The sequence below is a fragment of the Ips typographus genome, linkage group LG9 (assembly GCF_016097725.1).
Source record: "Ips typographus isolate SLU linkage group LG9, UJ_Ityp_2.0, whole genome shotgun sequence".
Taxonomy (NCBI): Eukaryota; Metazoa; Arthropoda; class Insecta; order Coleoptera; family Curculionidae; genus Ips; species Ips typographus.
This window is the reverse complement of record NC_138430.1, coordinates 3,709,835-3,725,191: the sequence shown is the minus strand read 5'-3', so window position 1 is coordinate 3,725,191 and position 15,357 is coordinate 3,709,835. Positions and strand designations below refer to the sequence as shown.

Sequence of the window (15,357 nt, the reverse complement as noted above, 5' to 3'; positions counted from 1 at the left end):
AATTATCTATATTTTATATTTAAACTTCAACGGCCTTCCCATATTTAATATTTAACTATAACTCAGCCGTATCTTTCTAAAGAAACTTTTGGACAATAAATTGAGAAACTTTTCCGCTTACATTAAATTAATGACTCTGAAAAGATTCGACTTAACTTTAAGGATAAAATTAATTAATACTGTACTTTATGCGCAACTTTCTACATCAAAATATCGAAACAGTAATTATGGACTAATGCTCTTTTAGGAAGTTAGTAATGTTCACATTCGCTGGATAAATAATTCTAATGTTCAGGGGTGTTTCAGTTAAGAATGTGTATCGAATTAAGGAGCCCTTTTTCTAACCATTTTTAAGCAGTTTTCTGGTCTAGTGTAGAAAGTAGAATCATTTCATGGAATAATAAGATTCTGTCAAATTAAAATACGTTTACCTGTATTTATTATTTATCATTTAAGGAAAAGGTGTAACAGTGCCGGATTTAGGGGGGTGCTAGTAGTACTAAAAGGCAGTGTAAAGTGGAATAACACAAATTTACTATAAATAATCAGGGAACTGACTATTTTTTATCACCAAATTTAATTTTAAAAGTCACGTGGCTCTTTCAAGATTAAAACTAAAATTCTCGTGAGTCAGTTTTAAATGTCAAATTGTTATTAGAAAAGTCACGTGACCGTCTTTCAATTAAAACTGATATTTTTAAGGTCACGTGACTTTTTAACATCATAAAGGATCACGTGGCCGTTTTTTTTAGTTCTAAACTGATACACTGAACCACATGACTATTTTTAAGATTAAAATGTCATCTTTAACGTCACGTGACAGTTTTTACGTTTAGACTGATATTTTAATAATTACTTACTTAATATTTAATAGAGACAAGAAAATACTGTCATTTTGTTACATAAATCAAAAATTTAAAATATTTAATGTATTAAAACGAGCCACTGGGGCCGCATTCGTTTTCAAGCTCGATGGAGTGAGCAGAAGGTTTTTGACGTCACGATGTCGTAATTTGGCAAATCCATAATTTGACCAACTGTCAAATTACGTCATTGTGACGTCAAAAACGCTCCATGGAGTGTAAAAACGAATGCGGCCTGGATGTCGCAGAAAGTGTACTCAAGAAATTGATTGACAGTTGACAACACGTTTTATGATATTTTTTGTGTTAGCAAAGCTAATATTGAATTCAATGAAACCGTCATTTTTTCCAAAGAGTGTTTACTTTGTTAGTAACGCACTTGATAGCTACCGCTCGAAATTCCCTTTTGCCAGTAGAGGAAGAATGATTGCTCATGGCGTCTTATCGATTGAAAAGCCGAAGTACGAGATAAATGTTTATTTTGTATATCGACAAAATAAGGTCTGGAAACCTTCAGCCCCATAAAATCCGCGAAAAGGATAAAACACTTTGTGGTGAAAAATAACTTTACTTTAAGATAATAAGTTTGCTCTTGCTTGATTTGATGTTTTTAAATGAGCCAGAAAATGAATTATGGATTATCTGGTTTAAAAGTTGCTGGTGTCAGCAGTTTGTAGCTTAATATCACTTTTTTTTTAAATAATACTTACAGCATGATCGATAGAGTTGACCTGATTAGGGTGGTTAGCTCCACCAGTGGCGTTCACTAACGTTGTCACCAAACCAGCCACTCTAACTGCTTCTACGTTGGCTTTTGTTAAGTCTTTATGCAACTTTCTGAGATGGAAAAGTGTCAACGTAACACACACTAAATTTACAGCTATCCATAAGGCGTTTAAGATGTAATGTCGTAATGGTCCGTATATTAATGGACAGGAGGGATGTTTATGGCCTGCTTCGCCTTGAGCCGCTAATGCACCTGGAATATTGAAAAGACAGTTTAAGGTTATAGCTTATATAAATAACATACAGACATTGAAACTATTTTTCTACACCATATACACTTCATATTAACATTTGTAGTGAAAGGTAACTGTGCTGTCATGATTACCAAGTTATTAAAAGCTTTAGTAATTATTGAAGATATGCCAGTTGGAATGTAAATTTTGTATTCATTAATGATTTACTTACAAAATTATTCTTGTTGAAGCTTTGTAACTCGTAATTGTTATTATAAAACTATTCGTTCTTTATATTATATTTTATATAAATTAATACTCCGGATGGGCGAATTTTCTGCTGTATGCCATGATATTAAAAAAATGGTCTAATAACCACACCAGAAACCTAAAAAAATCCTGAAATTCAAATTACTATTCTAAAATCCAACAGAAATTTACAATACTGAAATATAAGTTTCAAATTCTGAGATCTAACTTATACTTTCTAAAATCTTTTTTTTTAACTGCATGCGTAAATGGTGTAGATTGTAAACATTTTTGGGGCTGGTAAACTGGTAGAGAACACCAAAGCTAGTCGTTTGTGAGAAAAAAAAAAACAACTTAAAATCAACCTTTTATGAATTATTAACAACCATTATAATGTGTCAGACACAATTTTTTATTATTCTGCGTATACATTTATTTGTCCATCAAAATCTATTGTTCTTTCCCTCTTGCTGAGTGTCCATTTCAATTTGATAGAGCATCATCTATTGTGTTGTTAACGAAATATTATCGATTTTTCTCCAAACTTATTACCCACTTAAAATGAAATGAATTTCCTTATGGTTTGTATTGAACCTTGGATAATATCTGTGTTACAGTATTTTAGGTTAGGTTAGATAAAAATCTCATTAAATTTTATTCAGTCATTAAAGTCATCCCATTTTACTTTGATTTTCGTTATATACTGAAAGCATAAGTAGTAAATCATTTCTTTATTACCTTATTGATTTGTTTATCAAAATTAAATAATTTGAGAAAACTGTCAGCAAACGTCAAAATTTTCAATGGAGTTTTGTGAAGTCATTGGTCACGTGACACGGATTAATTTTTTAAACATGTTGATCAGATGACACATTGTCAAATTACGTAGTTATTTCTGAAGGGAGCACGAACATTTACGAATTTAAAAAAGTTCAGTGCACAAATAAAGTTAGAAAACTCCCAAACCTCGTCGCTTTAATATTACTCGTAATAATGGTTACTGAGTGCAACAGAAATTCGCTTGACTAAACCTTAAAATCAACTACGTTCAATACTCTTCCTGAAAACATATTAAGAGAATTGAATGTCTGAGTTTCTTGGTAAACGTCCAAACATACAATAAACTTTTCCCTACGCGCAGTTTGCTAACAATTGCACTAGAGCAGCATTCCTGTATTTTTCAATCTACCCCTGCCGTGCAATATCTAAAATTGAAACTTATTTTATGTAATTTATGTTCTTATTTTGAGGAATTTTTGGAGTAGTGCAGAGTGGTCGCAAATGTTGTTTTGATTTATAATTTGTTTTTCACTTTTTCGTTTAGACTTACCAGATAAAAAAGTAGGTCCCAAATTGATCGTAATTGATGCAAACCAAATCATTGATGTGCCAAAAAGTACACATTGAGGCGAATCCATAAGCAATGGAGCGTCGCTAATCATTCGGCTTGCATCTTCATCGTCGGGGAATACTGGTGAATCGTTGAGCACCGTGGTGAGCATATTCACAGTGGCCACTGTGACGAGCAGCAAAAAAGCTGTTTCAACCAGTGAGCATTTGTGAACAGGTTGACAGTGTAGAATCGACGTTCCTAATGGAAGTAGAAGAGCTGCACGAGCACAATCCACTGCACCTTGATGAAATAGTAGTCCTTGTGACCATCTAGAATTCAAAATTATATCAAGGTCTGCAATTCACACAAGATTAAATTAGAAACTGTTATATTGGATTTATTCAAATATAATTTAGATGATAACTGAAACGGACATAAAATAGATGAGGCCGTTTGATTAGAGGAGGTAAACCGGATAGCGTAATCCCAAAACACATTGGTCATTTTATGTATTATTGTGGTGTTTAACGCGGGTTTGCCTATTCACGCAACGGTTTTGGGGAATCAAATTAATTTTAAAGCTCATTGTCAGGAATGGGTTTTAAACTAGATTAACTGGATGGGACATTAGTCCAGGTTAAAGTTGTGATTAATTATCCTTAACTATTACGGCCTATTAATTTTTGTTTCAAATATGAAGTCAAGTTGCTTTTAGTAAACAAATAATGCAATTAGTATCTTCATTTTAATTGTTTCTTCAGGCAACTGGAGTATTTAATGCTGCTACAGTATTGAGCAAAATAAAACTTTGCAATTTTGACAAATTAGGCTACACATACAAATGTCTAACCATATAGATCATTTACGCTCTTTGTGTTGCTTCTCTTACAATTTTTCTTCCTACAAGTACATATACCGAAACATGAAATTTATAACTCAATTTAAGAGTAAGAGAGAAATAATACTTTTCAAAACTCGTTCGTGGTTCAAAGCAGCAAAGGAAATGTTAAAATAGATTTTCTCTTGAATTTTCAAAAGAATTTAAATTCTTTTCACGAAAACCAGTTGAATTAAGCCGGTTAATTCGGGCTGACCTTACGTTTTCTCGCCTGAATTTAACTGACATTCAACGAGCCGGAATTAATAGAGGTAGAAGAAAGGGTGGTTTAATGTATTTGTTGTTCTCAGAACAAGGTTATGAGGGTTTCTATTGAATGAATAAAATCAAAAGGAAAGATAATGCTTGATTATATCATGCTTTTTGGCGTCAGTATAGTCACGTTTGTATTGGGGTACACTATAGCTAATTATGTACCAAGCAGTGTTGCCAATTCAACATATTTAATGACGGTAGATATTTAAATCGGTTATAAAACGGTAGATATCGGTATATCAAAAAATAAACAAAATTCCGGATGTTTTTTAATGATTTCGCAAATAATGCCAATCTGTTTGTATAAATCATACATTTTTCATTTTTTTTTTTAGGTTTTAAGTTTTAACTATTCTAAAAGATAAGTAGCTAGGCAGTCACGTGACAACTGTCATAAATCTGAGAAACACGTTGTATATCAAATACTACAAGAAAAATTTTCTAATTCCTCATTTTTGCAACTTTTAAGCACAGACCTCAAAAAACACTACAAAATTTGGTATAGTCAGAGAGGAAATCGCTTGTAAAACCCACTTGGAGTGAGAAAATGAATGTTTTAAGCACATTTTTGGAATCCTCATTAAATTTCCTATTTAATAACCTGAAGGAACACTACAAAACTTGGTACAGCCAGCTAGAAAAGCGGTGTCAAATTTTGAACTGCCAGAAACACAGTTTGAAAGGACAGTCATGGACAAAATCGCCTTTAAAACCCACTTGGAGTAAGAAAATATCTGTTTTAAGCACATTTTTGGAATCCTCATTAAATTCCCTATTTAATAACCTGAAAAAACTCTACAAAACTTGGTACAGTCAGCTAGAAAAGTGGTGTCAAAGTTTGAACTGACAGAAACACAGTTTGAAAGGACAGTCAGGGACAAAATCACTTGTAAAACCCACTTGGAGTAAGAAAATAACTATTTTAAGCACATTTTTGGAATCCTCATTAAATTTCCTATTCAATAACCTGAAGAAACACTACAAAACTTTGTACAGTCAGCTACAAAAACGGAGTCAAATTTTGAACTGCGAGAAACACAGTTTGAAGACAGTCAGGGACAAAATCACCTGTAAAATCCACTTGGAGTTAGAAAATAACTGTTTTAAGCACATTTTTGGAATCCTCATTAAATTTCCTATTTAATAACCTGAAGGAACACTACAAAACTTGGTACAGCCAGCTAGAAAAGCAGTGTCAAATTTTGAACTGCCAGAAACACAGTTTGAAAAGACAGTCAGAGACATAATCGCTCGTAAAACCCACTTGGAGTGAGAAAATGAATGTTTTAAGAACATTTTTGAAATCCTCATTAAATTTCCTATTTAATAACCTGAAAAAATACTACAAAACTTGGTACAGTCAGGTAGAAAAGCGGTGTCAAAGTTTGAAATTCAAAAATAAAACATGTGGATTTGGTAATTTGCAGTATATAAAATGTTTCGCACCCAAAGTTATTAAAAACGGTAGATAATATACGAAAATACAAATAGGAACTGTAGAAGAACCACAAAAACGGTAGACCGGGCAACATTGGTACCAACGGCGTTACATAGAATACAGTGTGTTTTTGTTAAAATTGTTATGTGGCTATTATTTCAGTGAATTTCAGATAATTCGGTGTCATATGAAGAAGGTTTTACATTTTTTATGTGCTTTGACTCACTTCCCTGTTATCTTGTTCTTAAGATTGTCTGACATATTTTTTTCACATATGTAGGTGATTTTTACAAAGACAGTGGTAAAAAAATCTTCTGTACAAGTTATATATATCATCATATATAGTCATTAATGTTAGCACTTAGTTTTGCTGTTTTGTCAAAGCTTTTTCAATTTTCACCCAATTATGAACACTCCCGACAATAAATTCCATTCAACTTGACACAATCGAAAACAAAGATCGGTTTGATAAAAAAAAAATAGCCGGATAAAGGAATCATTCATTATTCCACCTGCACTGACACAAACAAACAACCTTCCCACTCATTGGCAATTGCTCTCATTTTGTCAAATTATCTGGCAATTCACTTTCGTTTAAACGTTTCCCTCTTGCCTGACGATAAATCATTTGCGGAATTATTCCCTTGGCACCCTACACTGAAGAGGAGCCTTTATCTTCTCATGTAATTAACAGAAAATGGTATGCGCCGTTGATATGAACCGGCATCCCGATGGAAAGTAGCTGCATTACTTTGGGAATGAATTGAAATTTTCAGAACAGCAAGATTGGTTTTCACACAATTACAGTATAATTTGCAGGAAAATTTAGTCCGAAGGTTTTTCATTAAAACTACAAAATTAGGTACATTAGCATACATTAGCAGTTTGGCAACATTTAGACAGTTGTAACGTCATCCTAAATCACGGACATTTTTTTCATTTTCCAGGAATGTTTTTTTAAAGATTGCAGAAATTGTCGATTATGTGGAAGCTCTCGTCTCTCGCCTAAAGACCTGAATTGAATTCGGTCACCGAAGATTGAGCATCGCTTTAAAAATGATAAAAGGCAATATGGGTTTTTATCTGTGGCTGGGATAAGCGCGATCTATTGACAAAGAGCAAATAGTGGAAATATTGCCTGCAAATGCTGCTTTATCAGACATAATTCATATAAATTTTCAGTCTTTTAGCTTATATTAATGTGAAACGCGCTTATAAGAGAATACGTCAAAAGAAAGCATTTTCAGGCCGCAATACGGTTTTCAGCTTGTTGTTCAAAATTTAGATTTAATAAATCAAGCTGTTAGTCCCCTTGAGACAGCCATTTCGCATATCTAACAATACGTGTTGTTCCCCCGGGGTAGCCTTTGGGTAAAATGGAAAAGTAGGGAATCTTAAGTTGAGTAACCTTCGAAAATTGTTTTATCAGGATAAAAATAGGCTCCCCTGTTTGCCTCGAAGTTAAAAACAAGCGAGATCTAAATGCAGTTATTTAGGGTAAAGTTCATAGTTAGACAATCAAAGGAAGCTTTTTAAAATTCAACGGCAGCGACACTGCTTGTATATTCCGGAGGTTGTTGGCGTTTTACCAAATGACGCAACTGAATTGTCCTTGCGGTATGCAGCGAAAATGTCTAAATTATGTGTTGCGTTTTTAGCATTAAAAATCACATAAAAAGCTGTTTTTAGTGATCTTCTCATTTTAAAATAAAGTGAGAGTACGTACCATTTATGGTATTAGAAAGAAAATAACACACTGCAAAAATCAAAGTAAATTGAGTCCCACTGATTTTGTTACTTTTTAAGGATGTTTCGTTATTTTGTACCTCCATGGAATTGAATTTGACAGTTATCAGGTTTAGAACAACAAAAGACAGAGCTAAAGGTATTGTTAATACTGGTTTTACTGGATTTTAAGACTGTTTTGTGGTTTTACAGTTTTATTTAGAAGATTTTCACGGTTATCATATTTGAAAATAGACTGAAAGTGTCAGAAATAGGCAACCAAAGGTTACAAATGTCAAAAATGTAATGATGAAGGTATAAAATGTATTCAACAAAAGTAACACTGATTTTGTTACTTTTGACAGTTTTCAGGTTTAAAACAGAACAAAAGACAGCTATAAAACCTGTAACTGACAGCCAACTGTCAAATTTGCTACATATCAGTGGTGCCCGCAGGTGGACTGAACAGTGAGTAATGACTCATTACTCATTATTATCTAAAGAGATGCCTTCATCAAAATGTCTAAGCTCTTCAAAAGCCATAACCTCAAATTAGACATCGAAGTAAAACTCCTGCGCTGCTATGTGTTCTCCATATTGTACTATGGCATGGAATCCTGGACATTGACCGAAGCTACACAAAAGAAGCTCGAAGCCTTCGAGATGTGGCTATACAGAAGGATCCTTAGAATATCAGGGGTAGGTAGAGTGACCAACGAAACAATACTGGAAAGAATGCGGAAGGAAAAAGAGGTGATGAAAACGATTAAGAGAAGGAAACTGGAATATCTCAACACAAATACAAACTCTTAAAATCCATCCTCCAAGGAAAAGTGTTTGGAAAGAGAGGGCCTGGAAGAAGAAGGATATCATGGCTCAAGAACTTAAGGACAAGGTATTCAAAAATAACCACATAACAACTGTGGTCGCCAATATTCGAAACGAATAGGCACTAGAAGAAGAAGATCTATTCAAAACTAGTAAGAGTAATAAGCATATTATTAAACAGTCATAGAAAAATTTTATTAAATCTCTGTTCGATACTTAAATAGTTATTTGCATCACACAGTGCGTTAATAACATATCCTACGTGTTACGTACAACATTTTATCTACAACGATTATTATTTTAATAATTAATTGAAAAAAAAAATAAAAAAAATAAAAATATTTTCAGCAACTTGTTAGGCATGTCAACATCTGGCATTAATTTATCCAATTGCAAAGAGTTTACCATTAATATTTATCCTAATAATAATTAAGTTTTCATGTAATTGTATGTCATGTTTTTTAATTAAAAAATATCTAACTAAAAGTTACTTTTAATATTAATATTAACAAGAAGCAAGATAGTGAAGGCAACAGAACTCCTGATGTACAAACAAATTGTTCACCGATTATTAACGCACTAGTGCGGTAATAAAGGTCATTATGACACTGAAAATAGTGCGAAATTACGATATTATGTAACTGTTGTAGATAAAATTAGTAAACCTCATAATTATCGACAGTGACTGAATTTTTGTTACAATTTTGTTTACGAAGCAATAACAGTTGCTGGATATAGAATTGTATAATATAATACCCAAATAAAATCACAATATCTGATCCTAGAAAGCAACTTTCAAGTAAAACAAAGAACGCAAAACTGCAGCAGGAAACTTTGCGTATTATTCCTGGTTTGAAGTTGGAATTTGGAAATGAGTTTCTGGTGAAAATCCGAGACATTTGGTTTAATAAGTGTCTACAATTATTCGAATGCGGCCCGTTTTTGGGAAAGTACTAAGAAAAGGAAACATTGCAACGAAGATAGGTTTGTAATTTTGTGTTGCCTTGGAATAGAGTTGGATTTTCTGGAATAACCTACAGTAATAAGAAAAATAACTAATTTTGTTACCACCTTTTTGACGCCCTGTAACGTACTCCAATATGTGGTAATATTCTGTTTCATGTGGCTCATTAAATATCACATAATAATTCGGTATTTTGTGTGGTTTTGCGTCCATTTAATCATAAAATTACGAACGTAGATTAACCGAAATGGAGCGGATTCAAACGCCTATAACCATATAACTGTAATTATGTTTAGTTTACAGATGGTTTTGGCATATTATGTGGGCATTCCTTTACAAATATGTTGAACTCGAATATTATGCTTGGTTTCCGTATAATGGTCTGATTGGGAAAAGCCTATTTAATTAGAGTAGGCTACTAATATGCAAATTAAAGGTTCAATGAATATCCTTTTGTTGGTAGTAAATTATACAGGGTTTGACGTTAGTGTTTGTAGATTTCCTGGGTGTTATAAAAAGTATGTTGTAATAGTTATTTGTATAGTACTATTTTAGGTAAAGAATAATGGTAGTGGAATTAATATTTAAATCAAATTTTTGCTCCAAACAATAATTTTCTCTAGTTGTGGCAGGTTTTAAGAATCTTAATTGTTTGAGAATTTGAGGACAAACACCCCCGAAATAGATTTAATTAAGTTCAATATAAGCTTCCTTAATTTGATATTAACGCCCTAGAGAGCATTATTTAAGTGCCGGCCTAATTCAAAATGTCCGTTGGGAGGGAGAGTTTGGTTTGGAGGGTTTTTAATTCCATTTTGTTTGCGCAAGATAATTACGGAGTTAAAATGTTTGAGAGTTATAATTGCTTGCAACTAGTTTTTAGTTTCGGAATTAACGCAATTAATGGAATAGCTATTTTTGTAGATACAGCTTAATTACTATTCAAGACCAGTTCATATAAAATCTTAATATAAAATGGTAAACCAATTATACAAAATTATAAAAAAAATGTTGGTACAAGTATAATCTAGCCATTTTATCTTCTTCTTTTCATTTACTACAAAAATGGCGCCAAAAATCTAATCCATTGTATTGGCATCATTGTTCCTTCCTTTTTTGAATTATTAAAAAATGGTTCTAAAACTCGCAACCTAATCAAACAAATTACAAAGGACACTAACCTAGCTAAAAAAGAATAAATGGCCCCAAAACACACAAGTTAACCATAAAAATCACTACTCCAATCTAAGAATTATAAGATATTGTTTTTAAATAATAAAATCAAATATGTAACAAAGGAAATGTAAAACTTTACTAAACATCTCCGAAACAGATAAGTACAATGTGACGTGACTAAAACGAAGTTAAATGATGTCCGGATTAAAAAGCAGTAAAATCGTGAAAAAATAAAATAAAATCATGCAAAAAGCATAAAATTCTGTAAAAAAAGCTTTAAAAGGTGAAATCCATTTTTTTTTTACTTTTTTTGAGTCAAGGAAATTTTTTAGACTGTTGTGAAAAACTTTCAAAATTTTTTTGAATTACTTAAGGAGAATTTGGAAGGTTTTTGGACACTTTAAAGATCATATTGAAGGTTCTGGAATGCTTTAGGGACATTTGAAAATTCTTAAATGGTTCTAAAATTTTTGGAAGCTTCTATACTGCTTTGATATCTTTTAACTTTTAGACTGTCTTGAAATGTTTTGAGACCTTCTAGACTGTTTTAAAAGCTTTTGGAAGGTTTTCGACTGCTTTAGAACTAGGCTTTTTAGACTACTTTAGGAGCATTTGGAAGGTTTCTGGAGAGAAAAGCATTGAAGGTTTTGGACTGCTTTTAAAGCATTTGAAAACTTATAGAAGCATTTTCTTATAGACTCTCTTGATATTTTTTGAGAGCTTCTATAGATAAGTTGAAAAGCATTTAGAAGCTTTTAGACTATTTTGAAAGGCTTTCGACTGCTTGAGAGGCATTTTGGAGTTTCTGTAGTGTGTTGAAATGTTTTTACATTTTTTTGGACTACTTCGGAACATTTGGTTGGTCAGTTTATTACATTTTGCAACAGATAATTGTTATGTTTTTGTCTCTCAGAAGCGTTCAATATCTCAATATAGCTATTGCAATTGTAAATTAACCTTTATATTGGTAAAATAGCACAAAAAGAAGAAAATAGCAAAAAAAGCATGAAACCAATCTGTCAAATTACAGTGTTTTTGCGTAAATCGATCACACTAGATATCAAAGGTTGGTTGCTTTTATTATTTACAAAAAGCAAAATTTCTAGAAATCAGATAAATTGCAGGTTGAAACGACAAAACGACAGTGTCGAATGGTGTTTTGGTCACGTGAATGTTTTTGACGTGCCACCATGCGTTTACAGTGTTGCCAGCTCAAAAAATTGCATTCTCAAAGTCACGTGACGTGTATTCTACCAATTAAACCAGTGTCTAAATGTCATTTAGCACATTTTCACAGCTTAAACTATATTTTTGTAATTCAGACTAACTTTTTATGGTTATGTGACTATTTTGGTTAGTTTCACTTGGGCCAGTTTTGCCAGGTTAAAAATTGCATTCTCAAAGTCACGTGACGTTTATTTTACCAATAAAATTAGCAAATTTTTACAGCTTAATTTACCTTTTTGATGGTCACGTGACAGTTTTTGACTAGTGTCACTTTGCCCTTTACAATATTGTCAGTTTTAATTTGATTTTCAAAATAACCTAAAACTGCCACTGGTGTTCCTGTCTATGTTGCATTTTAATATTTTGTTAATTTTGTATGATATAAGACTACCCGTTCTAAATCAGTACTTTGTAGCTAGTTGGAACAGCTTTTTATAAATACAATTTTTATATCTTGTCAGTAATATGACGTACTAGATATTACTCTCGGTTGGAACAAACCTATTATGGCAAACACGAAAGATATAGAACTTCAATTAGGGTTTAAGAGAAAAACTGTATACAGAGTGTCTCATTTATAATAAGTTTCTTCAGGTATAATAATGAGCACACGTAATTAATACTAAATGTTCATTTTTGCTCATACAATTCTACCTCTTCAGTACAGTTACGTATTAAGTAAACAACATTACGTTCAAAGAGTTAAAAGCCTTTAGTTAAGCTAATAATTTTCTACTGATATTGCGCGGATTAGTTCCGCATAGTTAGTTAAAACAATATGACAGGCAGGTATATGACTACACTAAAACAAGAAACTTTAATTGTCTATAAATCCGAGGCATCCCGGAGATAAAGTTGTTCATGAAAAGGACAAGTCCGCATTTTGGACGAAAATAATAAAAATAATTCCACGCTGACGGTGCACCCAGGACTAAATTATTTCCGTGAACAGGTCACTGAATAAAGTCCTTAGGGTTTTTACAAGCAAGTCTGTCTGCTTTTATTGTTCACTGATGATGCTATTTTCCTTTAGGTTTTGTGCTCCAAATCTCCTTTATAAAATTCTTTAGCTAATGTTAGAGAGGAGTTGGCACTGACAATGGCCAAGACGAAATGAATTGATTTTTATGTTTCGGTTAACGATGATTTCTTTGAAAACAGTGTTAATGCGTAATTTCTAGCTTATCATAGCAATTTCTTACCTTCTTAGTTGTCTGTTCGATAATATGACTCCCATCAAAGCCAGATTTGCCGCCATTCCCAATGTCCCCAAAGCGAATATTAACGCAGCTTCAGCTGTGCCTCCAGGGTGGCATTGAAATACTTTGGTAACGTTCGATGTAACATTCGCACTGCTGCTCCCAAAGCGAAGATTCGCTCCTATCATCGCCACCGCCGAACCTGTTAACAGATTTTCCAGTTGTGATTTATTGTTCACAGAAGTTGTCCTATAAAGGGCTGAAAGAAGACGGTTACGCCCGTTGCCAAAGTTTTTTATTCGGTTAAAAGGTCCTTTTTTCAGCCCTGTGAACAATCTAAATGATCTTTCTATAGCAGAGTTGTATGAATGCTGTCAATGACTACCAATCGTAAAAAGTATTCAAAAGTTCTACCTGGTAAACTGCTTCTGCCCAAACCTAAACTTCTGCTTTTGGTTTTGAGCTAATTGCTCTTTTATGGGTAATAGTTGTTATTTTCGTTAAACATAATCGTTTGTGTGACATAAGTGTTGGTAAATTTTACCCTCAACAGGAAGATCCCTAAAAACTAACTGCTTATAATAAGGGGTGATTTTAATGCAAAAGCGGCCAGAAGAAGATCAGGAAACCATATTGGACCCCATGAGCATGGAAAATGCGTGTGGAGAAAACTCGTTTGCAGGAGAAAACGATTTAGTTATAATGAACACACTTGGATGGTACAAAGATATAGAAACAGCTGTAAAATGGCTAAAACTTATTCGAGAGCGGATATAGATTCTGATCACAATTCATTGGTAGCAGAATTTAGGGTACAATGGAAGAAACTGAACACTTATGGTAGAAGAAAGATCAGTGAACCGGAGGTAAGAACTCAGGTCATGAATCTAATAAGTAACGCCTTACTGGATGTAAAAGACAGCTCAGAAGTCGATGAACAAATAGGGAGAATAAAGTTAAAGTTGCAAAAACAATAAAGTAAGAGATACTATTAGCAAATATACAGGATGGTCCAGTTTTAAATGTCAATAATTCACCAATCCATAGCCAATTAAAAAATAAGTTGACATTCATTATGTCATTTTCCTGAAAAGTGCTTCCTAAGGAAAATACAGTCCTTTCTCCCCTTTCCAAATTTCTGTTTAAAAAATCGTTTTTTTTTTTTGTCATAACTGTCAGACCGTTGGAGCAATATTGATCAAATTTGGAACAAGCACTTTATTACACGTTATTACGGTCAAAGACCCAAAACTAACCCAACCCAACTTAAAAATTGTCTTGGAAACGGAAAATTCACTTAAGAAGGTTAAAAAATATTATTGTAGCCAGTTTTTATAGTTTCCAGACAAACTAAAAGACTTTAGTTTTGAAAATGGAATTAGAAAAGATAAAAATTTCAGAAGCTTAAAAATTGTGTTTGTAACCAGTTTTCATGCAAATCGAGAAACTTTAATACTAAAAATTGACTTGTGGACATAAAAACTACTTTTTCAAGAATTTGTTACTACAAATTCATACATTTAAACCTTAAAAATTGACTTGAACCCCAAAATGTGACTGAACTAATGAAAAGAGACATCAGAAGCTTAAAATTTGCATTTGAAGTAAGTTTTCATAATTTGAAGACAAATTTCAATATTTTAGTCTTGAAAATAGTCTTAGATGCAGGACATTGACATTAGATTCATGAAAATTGTCTTGAAATCGAACTTTTCGTGCTTTTTACTTTACTTTTCATTTTCTTCGAATTCTGGACTATTTTTAGTGCTTCGAAACTGCTTTCAGCTTGGAAAATCGAGTTTCAAGACTATCTTTACCAAGTTATTGACATAGCAAACTTAAAAAACAATTTTTACATTCTTCATAGACTTAAAATGGCATTCCAAGCTTTGTCACTATTAAATCGACTTCTAGACACCTCAGTGCTAAAAATTCGGGTATTTCTTACTAAACTAGACTGTTTTTGGTGTTTTAAGGCTGTTTTCAGTGCCTCAAATCGAGTTTCAAGACTATCTTTACAAAGTTTTTGACTTATCAGGCCTAAAAGCCAGTGTGTCCACTGACCATAGTCTTGAAAATGTTATTTCAAGCTTCTTCACTATTAAATTGACTTCTACACTCGTAGGTGCAATAAATTTTAGCATCTCTAAGAAATTCAGACTGTTTTTAGTGCTTTTTAAGACTGAAGAATCGAGTTTAAGACTATTTTCAAATTTCAATAAAAGTAAAAAATTTTGGTACCA

The 15,357-nt window shown here is 32.7% G+C and overlaps 2 protein-coding genes across 3 annotated transcripts in view; one reads left to right on the top strand and one right to left on the bottom strand.

Moving 5' to 3' along the window:
• Positions 1–15,357, top strand: part of LOC145733675 (midasin) — an 82,226-nt gene that overhangs the window by 21,959 nt on the left and 44,910 nt on the right. The window lies entirely within an intron of this gene.
• The window catches only part of LOC145733683 (uncharacterized), a 44,663-nt gene that overhangs the window by 8,500 nt on the left and 20,806 nt on the right, over positions 1–15,357 (bottom strand). For both annotated transcript variants that reach the window (XM_081986619.1, XM_081986620.1), the window contains exons 4-6: positions 13,118–13,316; positions 3,402–3,733; positions 1,574–1,842 (exon numbers count right to left, since the gene is read on the bottom strand). In XM_081986619.1, the coding sequence (XP_081842745.1) occupies positions 1,574–1,842; positions 3,402–3,733; positions 13,118–13,316 (800 nt within the window). The remainder of the gene's footprint in view (positions 1–1,573; positions 1,843–3,401; positions 3,734–13,117; positions 13,317–15,357) is intronic.